The sequence below is a fragment of the Mastigoproctus giganteus genome, chromosome 2, assembly GCF_048544385.1.
Source record: "Mastigoproctus giganteus isolate SK-2022 chromosome 2, ASM4854438v1, whole genome shotgun sequence".
NCBI lineage: Eukaryota > Metazoa > Arthropoda > Arachnida > Uropygi > Thelyphonidae > Mastigoproctus > Mastigoproctus giganteus.
Window position 1 is genome coordinate 220,081,937 of NC_143576.1, and position 19,192 is coordinate 220,101,128.

The 19,192-nt window shown below is 33.1% G+C and overlaps 1 protein-coding gene across 2 annotated transcripts in view; it reads left to right on the forward strand.

The window, feature by feature from the left end:
- LOC150090147 (uncharacterized) overlaps positions 1-19,192 on the forward strand; it is a 105,188-nt gene that overhangs the window by 33,940 nt on the left and 52,056 nt on the right. For both annotated transcript variants that reach the window (XM_090368970.1, XM_090368969.1), the window contains 2 exons: positions 7,083-7,176; positions 13,530-13,570. In XM_090368970.1, coding sequence (XP_090225096.1) covers positions 7,083-7,176; positions 13,530-13,570 — 135 coding nt within the window. The remainder of the gene's footprint in view (positions 1-7,082; positions 7,177-13,529; positions 13,571-19,192) is intronic.

A 19,192-nucleotide genomic window follows, 5' to 3' on the forward strand; every position in this document is an offset into this window, starting at 1 on the left:
GAGAGAGAGAGAGAGAGAGAGAGAGAGAATAAAAAAAGTCAGAAGTAGAAAGGAATCACCAAGAAAGAGAAGAATGATGATATCCAGCTGAGGACCCTGGGTGTGCCAAGCTCATACTCACCAGATGTGAGCCCCTGGGGTAGATGATTAGGATTGTCCTGTATTCTTGTAGGTAAATGAACAATCTGTGCAAGATCATTAGTAATTGCAAAAGCCTCAGCATCTTGACCAGCTGGGTCGGTGTGACTAGAAAACGGAAACCAGCTGGAGTTGTGAACATTAAAATCACCAAGGAAAATTACCTCACTGTTAGGAAAGTTGGACTGGAGAAAGTCAAGTTGCAAAGAGAGGAAGTCAAAGAGCTCCAAGTGATTAGTGGAGTTGGGAGAATGGTAGAGACAACAAATGAATTTGACACAATGAGGTAGAGAGATTTTAAGCCAGAGAAGATCAAAGAGAGGATCTAAATAAAGATCAAAGAAAATCTAAATAAATGATAATAAATACATTAACTAGATATATTTTTTAAACTTTAATTTACACTGCGTAGGGATTATTTTGTCCGATAGTATTAAGACAGACTTTACTTTTGTAATTTTCCCCTTTTTTTTTGTACTATGGACAAGTTTGGAAATGCAGTTCCTGATACATAGTCAGAAGTAGTCTCCTGATGAAATGCCTGGCCATGTATCAATTTTTTTCTTTTTAACTGTCTTCAGATTTTGCATATTTGCCATCCCTGTATTTGACCTTCTTTCTAAAATTATCCACTCATATCTGAATACAGTTATACACCTTTGTAATTTTATTTATTTTCTTTTTCCACAGTCCCATTTCTTTCTATTGGCTTGTTAATTATGCCATTAATTTTCTTAATTCGTAATCGTACTAGGATTTTAACATTCTTTCACCTTTTTCGTTACTACTTCATTTCTTTTTTTTGCTATCCTTTACACCCTTTTAGTTCAGGCAGTATGTGTACTTTTCATATCCATCTTTGCAGACCCTCATTAATGTTTCTTGCTTAAATTTTAAATTCATACGTTAAATAACTAGGAATATAACATCAAATTGAATTTAGTTTGTCTTTTTTATACTTTGATAGTATAAACTAGAGCTATGATGTTCAATATGCTCTATGTTGATATCAATGTTTGTAAAAGAATAAGAGAAGGTTACCTCAATATGATGTAGAACACTTCTGTATGATATTCTCCAGAAATTAAAATGAATAAAACAGAATAGTTTAGGGCTAGAACATCTGGTTACGTAGGGAGTTAACTGGTGTACAAGTTAGTGCAATTGCATCATTTCTGTACATAGCCAACTACTTAAGTAGTTATAAATTGGCATCATTAAGTATATATCATATTGTGAATACATTCACGAGTTGCCAGGATATTGCACTACCTCGAATAAGTAACACTTCACCGTAGAAGACTATTGTTACTTATTTTGTGGAGTTATACTTTGCAACTGGATTGTCATCATTGCAACACCAGGGTACCTACCCACCCACTGATGAGGAGCCAATAAGCTCTGAAACGGTGCCATATGGGTGATGGTATTCACAGAGAATAAGTAACAGTAGTCTTCTCCTACAGTGAAGCGTTACTTATTCGAGGTAGTGCAATATCATGGCAACTCGTTGTGAAGGTATTCACGATATGAGATATACTTAATAATGCCAATTTATAACTACTTCAGTAGTTGGCTACATACAGAAATGATGCGATTGCACTAACTTGTACGTCAACAAATCAAATATTAATGCAAAATGATTACGGTAAAAAAAATAAATTGAAAACAATTAAAAAATCAATTTTTTTTTAGTATTTTTTAACATAAATATTAAATATTTTTTTAATATTTATGTTAAACTTTTTAAAATTAATTTTAATTATTTTTTGTGTTCAGTTGATTTTTTAATTGTTTTCAATTTATTTATTTTTTACTGTAATCATTTTCCATTAATGTTTTATTCGTTTTAATTTCTGAAGAGTATCATATGGAAGTGTTCTACATATCATATTGAGGTAAACTTCTCTTATTCTTTTACAAAGTTTTTTTTTATATAACAGAAAATTCTACAGATCTTGTTAGTTGCAATAATAAAAAGGTCATCACATAAGACTCAAATAGTTTAGAGAGATAACACTGATAAAATGAGAAACAATAGAAATAAAAGGTTCTCTGAGAAAAAAATTTTGAGGATAGCTAACAGGTATAATCAGTTCTGAGGCTTATCACAAGCATTCCTCCAAGTATGATAGGCTAGGACTTGCTACCTAAGAGTCTAAAACACTGATGGAACTGATATTCGTATCTCATTTGCAAGTCGGGTGGACTGAAGTGTGGTGATTCTGCAACAATGAAATCCTCAACTTGCACCTTGGCACTGTTAGTAATCCTGGATATATTCCCTATGTGCAAGGTGTGAAATACTGCACCTAGTATACTGGACATGCATAGCAGGGGGTCAAGGTATGGCATCTACATCACAAGAAATGCTACCTTCTCTGTCACCTGGCAATACTTAGTGGCAGATGACTCTAAGTGCTACCTTCTCTGTCACCTGGCAATACTTAGTGGCAGATGACTCTCATCATCTAGTGCAACAAAACCACTTTGCTTATTGGAGGTTTAGAGCTATTAGTATTTTTCAGTTTTTTTTTTTAAAAAAAAGCCTGGAATTAGCTATTAATGGTAAGTCCCTTTTTCTTTAGAAGAACAATTGCTATTGTTCTTTTATATGCAAACTTATATGAGCTTTTCAGGTTTGACTTTGGACACTACAGTCACTACTATACTCATATATTCATAAACGGGAAGTTATTTCTGTTGAGTATATTTAATAATATACTTATTATTTGTGTAGTATAGGCGAACAGATCTAGTACTAGGAATCAAAGCGTGATGTCACATTGACTGCTGGAAGGCACTCGGATTGGCGTAGTGTAAATAAACAATTTTTTTGTTAGAATTAATTTTTATTATAAAATGTATATATTAATTTTTTTTTATTTGCATTTTCCATGCGACACTTGAAGCATACTCACGGCACACTAATGTGCTCCAGTACACAGGTTGGGAAACCCTGGTCTAGGGTGCTGGGTACATGTACCAGCATTCAAAGCATTGTGGGCCTATGCATGGCTTCTGCTGTGAAATAAAGTGCTCAATTGATGTATTCATTGAGGTTTATAAGGCCATGAGAGGAGTGGTAAAATGAATCAAGGTGAAATTTTCTGTTATAAATTATACTTGAACTATATATTCAAATTGCTAGGAACTAAGTATAGACTGGATTATAGGAAACTTTCTTTTAGCCAATTAGTTGTAGTAAATCACTGGAATAAGTTACTTCCGTGTGTAGTTGAGGCCGACAGCTTGAAATTCAAAGGTCAGATGTTTTATTATATAATTATTAAATAAGTTTTAAATAATTGCTTATTTAAAACTTATAAGTCATTCATTAATTTTAGAACCCATTTTGTGTGAAGATGAGATCCCAAAATTGCCTGTCCTAGTTTAAATTCTGTGTACAACTTCTGATGCGTTACCAATAAACTAAATTAAAATTGAATCACATGGAAAGTGTCATTCTTTAATTCATACTTAAGAAACCTGTATAATGTTCTTCTTCAAACAAATGGTATATTAAAAAATTGTAAATAATTAAAAACAATCCTCAATTACCTTTGAGAATAATTGTTTTTAGGATTAACATTAATTCACTAGTTATAGCAGCTTACAAGTTACTGGCACTTTGATTTGAAATGCTTATTTCTTAGTTTTATTCCTTCACCCTCCTCAGTTATAGTGTGTCAAATGTTTAGTGGAATAACCATTAAGCACCTGGGATTGCTACTGCAAAGTCACCTCTCTGAAGCTTGCTTCATGATATTGATACATGATACTTAATAGTAATAAACTGCATTATGAATAAGCCAACTTTTAAAATGTTATACAATAAATTTTGATTTTTGAAGATTAAGCAGTTAATTGAAACAGCTTTCTCATTGTGAATAATTTAAATAATTGCTTATTTAAAACTTTTCAGATCATAAACTGTAATGATAAACTGGATTGTCAGCTTTGGACCAGGCCAACGTACTTCAGTTTTAAGATGATACAATAAATCAACCAAAACTCTTTTTAGTATCAGCCATATAGTGCAGTGGTCTCTAAACTTTTTTTGGTCATGCACCCTTATTTTACTTAAAAGGACCAGCGTGCACCCCATAATAAAAAATTAAATATATAAATTTATTTATTTTTTTATTTACAAATAATTTACATGGAAGGCATTATATCTAAAATCACATTTATAAAATCACATATAATTTTAAAAGATCACAAATAAAAAAAAATACAAAATCAAATTGAAGTTCAGTTACAAAATGCATATACTTGAATGTGCATGATTGATGGCATGATCAAACAAAGCCGCATATTGAAGTATTAAAAAAACATTTATTTATAATTTTTATTTTCAATTACATTTCTAAAAACTAGTTTTCATAATTAATAAATATTGATTTATTGTGGATTATCCTGTGCTCACCCAACTTTGGAGACCACTGATATAATGCAAGGAAGCTACAGGCTTTTGTTGCACTGGCCAAAAAAAAAAAAAAAAAAAAAAAGTAGTAGATAAAAAAAAATTTTTATCTTTTTGCAAATTATTTTTTTGCAAAAAAATGCAAATTATGCACTTCCCTCTTCACAATTTTCTGTTTTAAAATTGAAGTGATTATAGTGTGGCTGCTTTTGAATATTTCTCACTTTTATTTTCTGGTGTTCATTTCTTCCATAGACATTCTACTGATAGGATATCACATGCATAACTTCATTAGTTAAAAAAAAAAAAACAGTTAAGCCTTCAAACACTATTTATACTCATTGATTTTCATTTTTTTTTCTTTTTTTTTTTTCATATCACTGTTAAAAATACATTTCAGAAAAGTTACCTTTTAATTAGCTTAACTTTCATAACATAAATGTACTTTTTTTCTCAGATTCACAATTCTTATTAATAATGCAGTTGCATATGATGATTCTGTGATTATTTTTCTTGTTGGTTACGCTATAAATTCTAAATCTAAAAGATAATTTGTGTATTGTTATAAATAAGATGTATTGTTATAAATAAATAATTTAAAAAAAACTCACCTGAGTAAATTTTATACTACAACATTTAGAAGCATCTAACACAGAACAATGTTTTGTGGATTTAAATATTTTTTATAGCTAGTGATAGAACAAGCACTATGAAAATAAGATATATTCATAATGGGTATACAGTAGAGCATTGAAAATCCGAACGTCAATAATCTGAACGAGCCAGCATTTATTTATTTTTTATGCTGATGTCATAAAATAATTACAGTGAGTGCCGGTTATTGTGATCATGTTTGTGAATTGAATTTTGTTTTCTATTAAACGGCAATTATAATAAGTGAAAATCGGAGGAATATTATCCACAAGTCATAAAATGAAGATATTAAGTGCAAATTTATACTTTTATTTTACCTTATCATTTAACAAAAGTAAACAATATATGAAAATCAGAAGAATGTTAACCACAGGTTAGCAAAATAAAAATAAATTTACACTTATGTATATAGCTTAATTAATGTACGTACAGTACTAACTAAACATAACACTTTGTAATCTGTTATTCAACACACTTTGTAATCTGATATTTCTGTTTGCTGACTTTTTTATATTTTACAATCAAAAAAAAAAAAAACGTGTCAATCAATAACAAAGAACAGCATGCAGAAATTGCAACTAACACAATTTGCGCAAGTGAGATATGGGGTAAAAAGTTTACAAAGTTCAAATATAGAAATGAAGAGATTCTGAACATTTACAGAGTTTTCTTTTAGTTATGGTCTTCCTCTTCATCTTTTAAAAGGAAGAAATTTTTAACAGTTAAATCGAAGATTGAGATTTTAAATAGCCTTTCAAAGGATCTTTGTTAGCAAGGTTTTTTGAGGTTGGAAAGTCAATCATAACAGAAATTAAAAACAAGGAAAAAATTTTAAAGTTCGCATCAAAACTTGATCCAGATGGTGGTGCAAAAAAAAAAAAAACTTTGAGAACAGCTAATGACCTATCCCTCGAATATACTGTTTGTTGCTGTTGTTGTAGTTGGGTTCTGGGAGCATCAGTGACTAAGGCCATATTGCTCCATGGATACTGTCTGTAAATTGCATGTTCTGTGGTCGATTTTCTGCTTGCTGGGTGAAAAACCCAAGTTCCAGGAGAATGACCAACTAACTGAGCCATATTGTGAAAGACCCATAAAAATTCCTCCCATCGTCAACAGGACTCAAACTCGGGTCTTTTATGCTCAGGATGGGGAAGATGGTGATTCTACCAGTTGTGCTTACCCATGAGGGCTAGGTATGAGCAACAAATTAAATGCTGTCCAACTCAACTACTCTTGCTGAAAAGAGTGAGCGATCTGGCAGCAAAGAAACAATGTTCGAAAATGCTACAGCAAACAAAATTATTTCTGTTAAAGGCCTACACATATGTGTTATTGTTTCTGGAAGTTCCATTTGTTTTGTTACCTGTGAATAAATATACATAAGTACAACTTAGTGTTTATTTCTAAACTTACTAAACCTGTTTTTGTAGTCTCCAAAACAGTATTTTTGATAAGTTTGAAAATCCGAACAAATCGGAAGTCCTAACTACTCCCGGTCCCAATTAATTTGGATTATCAATGCTATTGTAGTTATTTCTGTTAAAACAAAAATAACCACAATTTACTAACCTGAAATGTAATGCAGTGTGTACATTACCAGACGTTGTTAGGTAATGTACACACTGCTTTTGAAAAAGCAACTGTGACTTGTTTCTGTTTGAAAATTAATGATATGAATTTTAAAGTTCACTTTAATAAAATTCAGTATGTGTTTCCATTAGAATACTTAATTGAATACATTATTTGAAAGTATTTTCAAGTTGTGAACTTATTCTGTACAAATTAAAAATTAAACATTTTCTTTCTTTTACTCTTCTAGTAGAAAATTGAATATAATGTAATACTTTGTTTTCTTTTATAGTGCACCTTTTACAATACAAAGATTGTGCGAATTAGTTCTCAATCCAAGGCAGCACTATAAACGTACAGATAAATTTATGAGAGGTTTAGAAAAGGTTTGTAAAATTTTAGTAAATGCTATCTGAATTGCCTATAATCATGTTTAATGTTAAATTTCTTCATAGTTATTTTATCTTTGAACCATATTGATCTCAATTCTGTCCTGGAAGAAGAGTAGTAGAGTGGAATCTCATTGTCCTTTCTGTGTGTGTTATGAATTAAATTGCTTCTAGTTTAAAGGTTAGTTTGCCTCTATTGAAGATTAAAAATTTGGAGGTGCTGTGGCTTCCTGCCCACTTCTTTCAAATGTGAAGGTGGAAGGTATGAAACAATTTGAAAAAGCTTAAAAATTCCTTTCATTGTGATGAGGTTAAAATGTAGATCTTTCCAAGTGGCTCACTCTGAACATGTTTATGGTTATTTAGCAGATAAATATAAAGTAATTTTTTTAAATATTTTGTTAACATTATTCATGGTAATTAAATCTGTGAAAAATTTCTCCACCTAGCATTGCATATTATAAATAGCAAATTATGGATTTCTTCAAATTCTAGTTTGATGAAGGGAGTAGAAGAAAACAATTCGTACATAAATGCCTTGGAAGAAGGGTAACTTTTTTTAAAAGGACTTTTAAAGTTAAAGGGCATTACTCATCTGTAACTTTTATAAATTTGTAAAATTTGGGAAAAAGTCTGTCTACATTTTTGTAAGAAACTGGGTTTTTTTTTTTTTTTTTTTTTTTTTTATGAATTTCAGTCAAGTTTAAGCTATTTTTCAAATATAAATTTCTGCTAAGTTTTCATTGTACAGCCATTACCATATAATGGATACATAATCAGTATAAATATGTTTATAAATAACACTCACAATAAATAAATTTTGATGTAGGTAATAAATTAGATATTTCATTTCATATGTTTTTAAATGGCAAAGAAGTTTGAGGGAAACTTACTATATCACAGAAACATAATTAAACATGAGTAAAAACTGTGCAAAGCATTATATTACAAGCACAAATTTTGGTTGAAGAAAACTCAACTGCATGTGTTTGGCATGCATGATTACTTGTTTGATTGGTTTTGGTTTGCTCTCGTTCCCTGTGAATAAATAAGTCCTTTAGAATATGGAGGAAGGGTGTTCTAATTTTTCTATTTCATACTTGTAGAGGTTCAGAAACTTTACAAAGTTCTGTTGTTGGATAATATTTCTGACATTATCACTATAGAAAATAATGTTGATGCAAAATGGGGTAGATTAGTCAGTGTTTGTGGAGTGGATGGAATTATGAAGTAAGGTAGGCTGTTTCTCTCTCTCTCTCTGTGTGTGTGTGTGTGTGCGCGAACACACACACACATAATACTATTTTAACTAATTACTTAGTGATCCCTCCAAATGTGCAGGGATCACTAAGTACGCATGATTGTTTCCAATCTCAGTGAGTTAATTTCTTTCTACAATTTGCCATTCAGGTACATTCAGTTATATTCAAACACACCTAATTTGTTTTTATTAGTTTTTACATATAATGGCATAGACTGTTCACTCACTGCTCCATTATATACACTCATTATATAATTAATGTAGTTTTATCTTTTTGTTATCTTTTTTAATTTTTCTTATCTTTTTTTACTGTTTTAAATATAATTTTACAATTTAAAAAAAAAAAAAAAAAGAAAATGTCAATGAACAGAAAAAAAATCAATCAAACTTCATATCTTGTCAAGGTAAAATTCTATATATACTGTAATATTTATTTATTAGAAATTTAAGATGCATAAGTATAGTTCAAAAGCATCAATAATACATAGCCAAATCTGAATTAACAGAATGTTAGCAAAAGGGCATTGTTTTAAGTTATATCTCATATTGTGAATACCTTCACAACTGGTTGTGAAGGTATTCACAATATGAGATATAACTTAAACTTTCACTTCAAGTTGCCATGATATTGCACTACTTCGAATAAGTAACGCTTCACCTGAGGAGAAGACTAATGTTACTTATTCTCACATGGATACCACCACCCAGATGGCACCGTTTCAGAGTTATTTTGTATATGTGTGGGATAATAACTCGACTATCCACTTGTCCCTATTAGACTTAGAAAAGCAAAAAGGTAGAGGGAAAGTAATAGTAGGAGTGGAAGAGGAAAAGAAACGATGTAGAAGAATGAAAGGGACAGTAACTCCTTCAACTCACACCACTCATCAACTCCTCGAATAGGCAACGCTTCCCCAGTGGAGAAGGCTGTTGTTACCTATTCTTGGAAACTCCGGACATCATCAGGCTCCTCCTGGTGCTGTTTCAGGGCTATTTGGCCCTTCTTCGGTGGGTGGGTAGGTACCCAAGTGATGCAATGATGGCAAAACAATTATGAAGTATAACTCCACAATATGAGAGATGCCTGATGGTGTATGATGTGTTTAGACTGTAAAGTGTTTAGGGCTGAAGCCTCAAGCTATGGAAAAGTCTAGACTATGTATAAATATAGTGCAAAAGCATCAATAATACATAGCCAAATCTGAATTAACAGAATGTTAGCAAATTAACAGAATGTTACTTATTCAAGGTAGTGCAATATCATGGCAACTCGTTGTTAAGGTATTCACAATATGAGATATAACTTAAAACGATGCCCTTTTGCTAACATTCTGTTAATTCAGATTTGGCTATGTATTATTGATGCTTTTGCACTATATTTATACATAGTCTAGACTTTTCCATAGCTTGAGGCTTCAGCCCTAAATGCCTTATAGTCTAAATTTAAGATCTTTAAACCTGTGTTAGCAATTTTTTTAGTGTTTTACTTACCAGACTACTTTTTTTTTTTTTTTTTGAGTGCTCTGCCCTATTCCTGTTTTTCCCATAAGCCCTATTATTTTTAATGCATGACATACCATAATGCGGAGATTTTTAGGAACACATGTACTGCATTATAGCAGAACTGACCGTACACTCAATCTATACCTTGGTTTCTTTGTATCTACCACGTGCCTATATTTCATGTTTGAAACAGAGACCTTACTTCTTGCTGCATTTCCCTTGGTTTTGACGGCTGACCCTTGAAGAAGATGATGTTAAAATCAAATTTGCAGCATCAGGTACATTTAATGTGTTTTTTTTTTTTTTTTTTTTTTTTTAATCTTTATTTTACAGGTACCTTTGTTTTATTCCATGATTTTGACTTCTGGTTTTATTAGACTACCTGCTCTCCCTTTGCCACATTCATTACCTACTTATCTACATTTTTTTTTATGGTCTTTGGGTTTATTCTACTGTATATAGTAGTACCCCAGGTCTATAATGCTTCATGAATATCTATTCTAAATATGTCTGTATTTAGAATAGATATGTCTATTACTATTATACCATATATATAATATAATAGACAAATAGATTAGATAAGTGTATGAGTAGGGGTGCTGACCTGTCAGGTGTAGTCACAGTGGAAAAAATTAAAAAGTGCCTGAAAAATAAAAGCAGATTACATAAAATTAAACAAAATATATAAATGGTACTTAATGCTATAGATCCTAAGATTTTAACTATGTCATCAAGGGCCAGCAACCAAAACCAAAGGAAATACAGCAAGAAGTAAGGCCTCTGTTTCTGTTATGATATATATGTAACACAGAAAAAGTGAGCAGACATATGCATCATAGCCAACCTGACAGAGACCAAAAAGAAAAGGAATAAAAAACTAAACAAGTAATAATAAATAAAAGTAAAATGCAAAATTAAGCAGAAATTAATACCAATTAAAGAAAAATTGAATGAATAACAAAACATCCTTACTTCAATTTTAACAAAGAAAGTGTAATTTAAAGACAAAAGGATATAGTCAGAATATGACAACTTACTGTCAAGTCTGGCACCTGCCATCACCTCTTGCACCTCACTGTCTCCTGCCAGGCTCATCAATAAGTTGTCATATTCAGAGTATATCCTTTTGTCTTTAAATTACACTTTCTTTGTTAAAATTGAAGTAGGGCTGTTTTGCTATTCATTCAGTCTTTCTTTAATTGGTATTAATTTCTGCTTAATTTTGCATTTTACTTTTATTTATTATTATTTGTTTAGTCTTTTATTCCTTTTCTTTTTGGTCTCTGTCGGGTTGGCTATGATGTACACGTCTCACTTTTTCTGTCTGCTACGTGTACATCATAACAGAAATAGAGGCCTTACTTCTTGTTGTACAGTCAGTCCTCATATAACACATGTTTACACTACATGAATTCGATCATACACTATTTATAAATAGGGGAACGATATTGTATATAACACGAACTGAATTCGCTTATGCACAATTCGCCTTTTTTTTTAAAAGAAAAAGAAATGACAGTCGAATGCGGAATTGCCCCAACTGAACGCAACATGAGAAGATTTTGAAAATGTATTTGTTTTTTATATCCGTGAAGGGGAAACACATTTCACCAAAATAACGTAAAAACCCGCACAATTCCAGCTATCGGTATCATCGCAAATGCAATTAGATCAAGTTTAGTACTCGTTTGTAATAGATTCCACTAGCAGAAATGCAACTGGAAATTGTTTTTATTATTTTATGGATAGACAGAGGTGGACTGGGTCAAATATTCTTACCAGGTAAAATTTGTTGCGGCCTCATACTAGCATTTATGGCCAAAATCACACTGGCCTCCGGCCCACCGGGGTTTCCCCCGTAAGGCTTATGGCCAGTCCGCCTCTGTCGATAGAGAAAAAATATGAAATTGTGAAATACTTTGAGCGAAATGAAAGTCCATGTGATATTGCACGTGCTACAGGCCTAAATGAAATCAACTTTCATAGCAGGAACAACTCAAAGTGTAATAAAAATCCATTAGACCAAGGCACAAAGAATTCAAAGAGATGGAATGGCTGTCATCTGTTTGGATAGAAAATCAAACAAAGAACAAATTTGCTTATGATAGAAGCAAAAGCATTAGCAATATTTTATTACGTAATAGTTATAATAAAATACGTATTTTATTACGATTATTTATTGTGTTTGGTAATGTTTTGGTTACAAATGTGTGTTCAGTCTTGGGTGGTCGGCACATAACCCTGTTTTTTCCATAGGGCCTGTTGTTTATACTGCACGATTTTGCATTGCACGAGGGTTTCTAGGAACACAACTATTGTGCTATATGAGGACTGACTGTATTTCCTTTGATTTGGCTGCCGACCCCTGATGACGTAGTTAAAATCTTAGGATCTATAGCATTAAGTACCATTTATATATTTTGTTTAATTTTATGTAATCTGCTTTTATTTTTCAGGCACTTAATTTTTTACATTGTAACTACACCTGAGAGGTCAGTGCACCTACTCACACTCTTATCTAATCTATTTGTCTATATTTCATTATGGTTGCTGGATATTTCTGCTGTTACTAGCAGGGATCCAGATCCATAAACTAGTGCAATATATTTTTTCTTTATTTTTTTAGCCATTCTGATTTTTCACTACAAGTTGTTGTTATTGTTACATATATATGCAGATAACCCTCGTATAACGTGGTAGTTAGGTTCCTATAAATTGTTGTGTTGTGCAAAACTGTGTTATACTATGGGAATAAGAAAAACTACAAAAAGGGGATTACATTCCAAAAGCTAACAAACATACACCATTCTAGATTTCGTGTATCTTCTATGCTCTTTAAAAAATCAATCAGTAATCTGGGCTTGTTTGCTTTGGCTTGATAAACATTTGTGAATTTCATTGTATGGAACTAAGCATTTTTTGAAGCTCCCTTTTCAACTTTGGGTTCCTTTCATTCAAGAATCTGCATTCAAAAAATAAGATTCTAATTGCTTGGCTAACTTTATGCCTGAGCATAAAGTTAGAAAAACGAAAACCCGAGATTCCAGGAGGGGAAAACCATGCTACTCTCGCCTGAGCCCGACTAATTCAGCCACGTTGTGAAAAAGACCCATAAATATTTCCTCCCGTCATCGATGGGTTTCGAACTCAGGTCTTTTCCACCCAGTGTTGGGAGGAGAGCAATTCTATCAACTGTGCTATCCATGAGGGCTTCAGTAGTCATATCATCAAAACCTTCCCCTCCTACCGATGTAGTAAGCTCTGCTATTGCACCGATTCTCTTTTATGCTGGTTCGACCATATTTTCTGAATGAACTGACTCTGGCTATTCATTAGGAATATATTCTTCAATCCCTGAATAGCTATTCATGGCTATTCTGGGATTGAAGGTTGAGTAGATGAAAGAGATACATACTTGTTGACATCATTTGCTGCCAGTGAATTTGCTTATAGGTGCTTTTATAATGATAATTATTTCATATTCTGTGAAATATGAAATATAATTTTGGTTGATTTAATTAGTATTTTACTTAAGTTTTTAAATAAAGCATTATGCAAAGTTGTAACCTTGCTATTAATTTTTCAGAATATTCTAGTTGTCAGTACGGTAGAACCAAGATCACCATCGTAAGTATTAGTAACATATGATTGTTTTTCTCTCTTATTCAGAAAATTGATTTTCTCCCATATTGCCTCTGGTAATTTCTGTATATTAAGGTTTGTCTGAAGTTAGAGCTGCCCAAGGTTTCCATTCCAGTTACTTACAATAATAAAACACACACACACACACACAAAAGGTGTGGCAGTAGTTCCTGGATTGGTACCATAAAAGAACACGAAGTGAAGGATTTCAAAAATTGCTATATTTTTATTCAAAGTAATCACCACCTGATCGAATGAGTCTATTACACCATTCTAAAAGTTTCTGAAAAGAGTTGGCAAAGGTGCCCCCAACAAGATGATGTTTAGTTTGGCAGTTGTATTTTTTTTTTATATCCTTGACATTCTGAAATATTTTATTTTGAGGGCAGTGATAAAGTAGGGCTGGTGCTAGATCAGGAGAGTATGGTAGATAGTTGATTTTACAATGCCATGTTTCATAAAAATATCTTCACAACAAGTGCAGAATGGGCGGGGGGGGGGCGCATTGGACATACAACAAAAACCAGCTGCCTTTCTCTCAAAGTTGTGACCTCACCCAGGAAATTTTCTTGACAAGCCTGGATGAAGTCATGATGACACTCTTCATTGCTTCTCATCTGTGAGGCTGTGCAGCACAAAGTTTGCACAAACCTTCCTTTTCCATAAATCTTCATTCAGAATTTGACAAATCATCTCGTATTCATATCCAACTCATCAGCTATCATTCTGAGAGTCAAACGACGATCTCTTGCTACAGTTTTCTGAACTTTTGCAACTCTGTTCTTGTTTCAAAAGAGATTGACAGATGCCCTTTTTTGGGTCATCTTGACATCCTCATGCCTGTCTTTGAACTGCTTATACGATTCAACACACTGGTACAACATAATATCCATCAACAAAATAGTTTTTAATATTATTAACGTTCATCAACAAAATCATAAGGGATATTAACACCACTAATTGAAACTGGTTGTTACTTGCAACCTGGTAGCCCCTACCAGACAATTTCTGTACAACCATCTGTTGCAGGAAGTTTGAACTACAGGCATACCACTTCTGTTTTTTTCAAACTCATTGAACGTGACTGCAGCCGCACCAGTCCAGGAATTTTATTGTATCACCTTGTATATATAGTAATCATCTTTCTTTTAAGTAACTGACTTTTGCAATCTGCATACTAAATTTCCAGGGGAAATTTAGTATGCAAAAAATTAAAGGGGAAAGAAATTAAAAAATTCAGGAATCATTAAAAATACTTTTCTACATTGAAACTTAAATATGTGGATTGTACAAGTGAGCTACTCAAAATAAAGAATCTATATATCATTTCTTAATAGAGGATTACATAAATTAATTTAAGAATTAATTCTTCTCAGGACATACGTGCAATTTCTGATAAGCTTTTTAACTTCTCAAGTAGTAAAACTAAATATTTTGTTTTAACTTTAAATTTACTTTTCCCCTTACATTTTGAGCTAGAATAGCTGTATAAAAAATGATATGAAATTACAGATCAGAATAGATAATTTCTGAAACATTGAATAATTTGTAAGTTATTTCAGTTATTTACTGAATGCAATAATGAGTGTAGTATTTGCATAGGTTTTTAAAGTAAATCGATGTGCACATCAGGAAATAGCTGTGCCATCTAAGCAGTCTCTGATATATTAAATGTTTATTATACAGGACTGCAGTCATGTTGTCTATATTTGCAGTTTACAACTTATATCATTAATAAAAGACCAGTTCATCAAGTGATGTGGTCATTGTATCAGTGGCACACACTTGTGGATATACAGCCAAAACATTAAGGTAACAGTTGTAGTACTGACCACTTAATAGAACCTCATGTAATAATGAACTTTGCCTGGATATCAATCAATGTAGCAGAGCTCTATATTACATTTCAAATATTAAAGCTAAATTCAACTATACATTTTTATCGTCTTCATGACAGTATGGTGGTTTCACCACTTGTCACTTGTTCAGCACTACAAAATATGCATATGGATAACATGTTTTTTATGAGAAAAAAAACAAAGTTGAAATTTTTTGGCCAGTAGAAATTTAGTAAAAAGAAAATTTCTAAATGCAAAATTTAAAAATCCTTTCCATAATCAGGTTGGAAAGTGAGTATGTGCCCATTTCACTATGACCCTGTCCATAATGTAACACCGTTAATCCAAATAAGATTATTTATTAATTTTTTTAACATACCTACTTAATTGAATTCTATGCTTTTCCACGAGCATGAATTAGTTGAGGGTTGGGAAGCTAAAAGAAAATTGCGGGTACAGAAACTAGGTGAAAGGAATAGAAATGAAGATCAGGTAGCATTTTGGTTAGGATCCACGTTATGTAGAAAATCACGTGGTTTGAATCTCATCACAAAGGAGGAATTTTTATGGGTGGGTGCTTGATTCTCTTCCCCCACCTGATAACTTTTTTTTTTTTTTTTTTTGAATCGAATAAGGCTAACAGACAGTGCAATAAATGCAAGTACACAGTTGTTTTGAAGAAAACTGAAAATTGAATGATTAAATCATCTATATTTTCTTTTAAAATGAAATTACTACAAGAAAAGATCCTGATTAGGTGATTGAGATAACCCCCACCTTTCTTCTTCAAACAAAAGTTCAGATCTGAGAACCCTACATTATGAATTGAGATGATTCTAAACATTAAAATATGTCATTAAGTTAAGCTATATGCATTTATAAATGTTCAAGAAGGTACTGCAGTACTTGTAGAAAATTTTACAAAAGCTATTTCTGAATGGAAATACTTGCTGTATGGATATGATCCCATGGTGATACAGTTGCCAGATAGTAACTTCTGGAAAGTCTGAGGTTATATGAGATGGATTTTATATATAATATGGTATTAGTAGTAGAAATGATGCAAGAAAGCAAGTTTATACAGCATCAGCAAAAAAAAAAAAAAAATACACTTCAACTGTCCATCTGCTCCAACAGTTTGTCTAGTTCTTCCTAATAACATTAGTCCCCGAAGAGCAGCATTCATTGGTTACCACTCTGTCTTCTTCCACTCAACCATCCCTTTATCCATAGTAGTAACTTGTCCCTAATGCCATACTACTCCAATTTGTACAGTAGTCTTTTATGTGTAACAGTATCCAACACTTTCTGAAATCCAAGTATGTGATGTTGGTTATTTTTTGCATCCAGGCCCCTTGTTACTTTGTGATAGTTTTCAATCAGATTGGTCATACAAGATCACCCCCCTCGCAGATCCCTGCTGTGATTACAGTATAACTGCATTCCTGTCTAGACAGTTCTGCATTACTTCTTTAACCAGACTTTATTTTCCCTGGAAAAGAAGTTAATCTAACAGGTCTGTAATTACCCATATCTACCTTTGATCTGTCTTTGTGAATTGGGGTTACATTTGCACTTCTACTATTCTGTAGGGACATCCTCTGAATCCAGGGATGCTCTTATAATCATGACGAAAGGTTTGCTTATCTCTTTTGCTGCTTCCTTTAATATAATTAGAGACCACATCTACCCAGATGCCTTTACAGTTTCTCTTCCACTCTCCTCTCAGTTATTACAAAATTATTTAACTCTTTTGATACACTTCTGGCATCTCTATATAATTGGGTTCAATATTATGTCAGATTAATTGTGAAACTTGATTATATTAATGCTTTTTTTAATGATGGTTTCCTAAGGTGAAGGACAATTTAGATATAACAGCATAAGGGCTTCAGGATTATTGACCAGAATTAAAGTTAAACAAGGAAATGCTAAAAAATTAACATATTTACACAGTGAATCACTGATAAGTTAATACAATAAAAACTGAATTGGTAGGTTATGCAATTTTCAATATGTTAACCTATTAGGTGATCCTTTTTTTAAATTTAATTATATTATCTTATTAATGTTGTCTTTATTTAAATTTAGTTCTATCCATTGGGTTCGAAGCCCTTATGCCAGCCTACCTAACTTGTTCTCTACTCTAGTGGTTGATATTATATGTAACTAGTATTAGAATGGTTAAATGATGCAAGGAAGCAAAATTATTTTCTGTATCTTCCAGAACAAGGTCACTCATACTTTTCTTTCCTCCTTGCTAGAAAATGACCATTTGATTTAATTTTGAATGTAATCAAACTTGCCTTTGATAGATAATTTATTCCCATGATCTGCATGCTGCCCACATACTTCATTTGATCCACCCTTCCTCTGGCTTTGGCCATCTTGAATAAGTGAAAATATATTTAGAATTATTTCTGCTCCCTGTAAGATTTTATATTTTTGTCTCCCCTGCTAAGCTCCTCACTTCTTACCAAAACAAATATACAAAGGGTACTAGGAAAGTTTTTCAGTACAGCTTTGTTTATTTAATTTTTTCAAAGTAATTTCCTCTACATTCAATACACCTCTCCATCCTCCGAAACCAATCTTTAAACCAGTTCTGCCAAGTTTCACTAGGGAGTAAAGCACACCAAGCCCGTAGAAGGTCCTCATCACTGGAAAACCGCCTCCCTTTTAGCTTAATTTTCACATGCGGGAACAGTGCAAAGTCGCAGGGAGCAAGGTCTGGACTGTAGGGAGGGTGCTCGAAAAGTTTCAGTCCTGTCTTGGTCAAATATTCGGTGCAGGCTTTGGCGCGGTGAGCTGGAGCATTTTCGTGATGGAGGTACCAGGTGTCCATTCTTGACTTTGGCCGCAGGTTCTTCATAGATCCAATGACTTTAGGCAGGCATTGTTCAGTATACCACTTAGCTGTGACTGTCTTCTGCGTGTCCAAAACGACACGTTCCACAATTCCACTCGATTTGAAAAATACAGCTATCATTTTCTTCTTTACAGATCGGGATTTTCTGACAATTACGGGTGTGTCGTCATCATCAAAGACCCAAACTTTGTTTTGAGCCTTGGTCGGCAGATCGTAATAGTACAGCCAAGTCTCGTCACCTGTCACGATGTTGTTCACATACCGAGATTGTCCCTTATCAAACTTTTTTAACGTCTCCCGGCACCAAGTCACACGTTGTGTCATCTGCTCTTCAGTCAGTTGATGCGGCACCCAGAGAGAACAAAGTTTCTTCACGTGCAAATGATCTTGCAGAATCGAACGAATTGCTGGTGCATTTAGGCCCAAAGTATCCTCTATCTGTTGGTAGGTCACTCGCCTGTTTTCGTCAAGCATTTTCCTCACAGCAGTAACGTTTTCCTCCGTAACTGACGTTTGTGGCCTTCCCGGCCTCTGAATCCTCCAGAGTGAAATTTCCCCTTTGGAATTCTCTATACCACCTGAATATCGTTGTACGATGTGGACAATCATCATCTAGTGCAAGAGTCATTTCATCTAAGCACTGGTCTATGGTTAAACCATGCACGAAATTATACCGCAGAACTGTCCTTATCTCATTTCGTGACCACGATGCCATCGCAAGCACTTTACACTCTCACTACTAATGAATAACTGAGCCCATCGACTTGGCGCGGCGGCTACTATGCACATATGAACATGTCTCAACATGCAGCAACAAGCAGCTTCCTGTGATTCATTGTTGCATCATATTGCAAAACTTTCCTAGTACCCTTTGTACAGTGGCAGACAAAAAAACTGCAT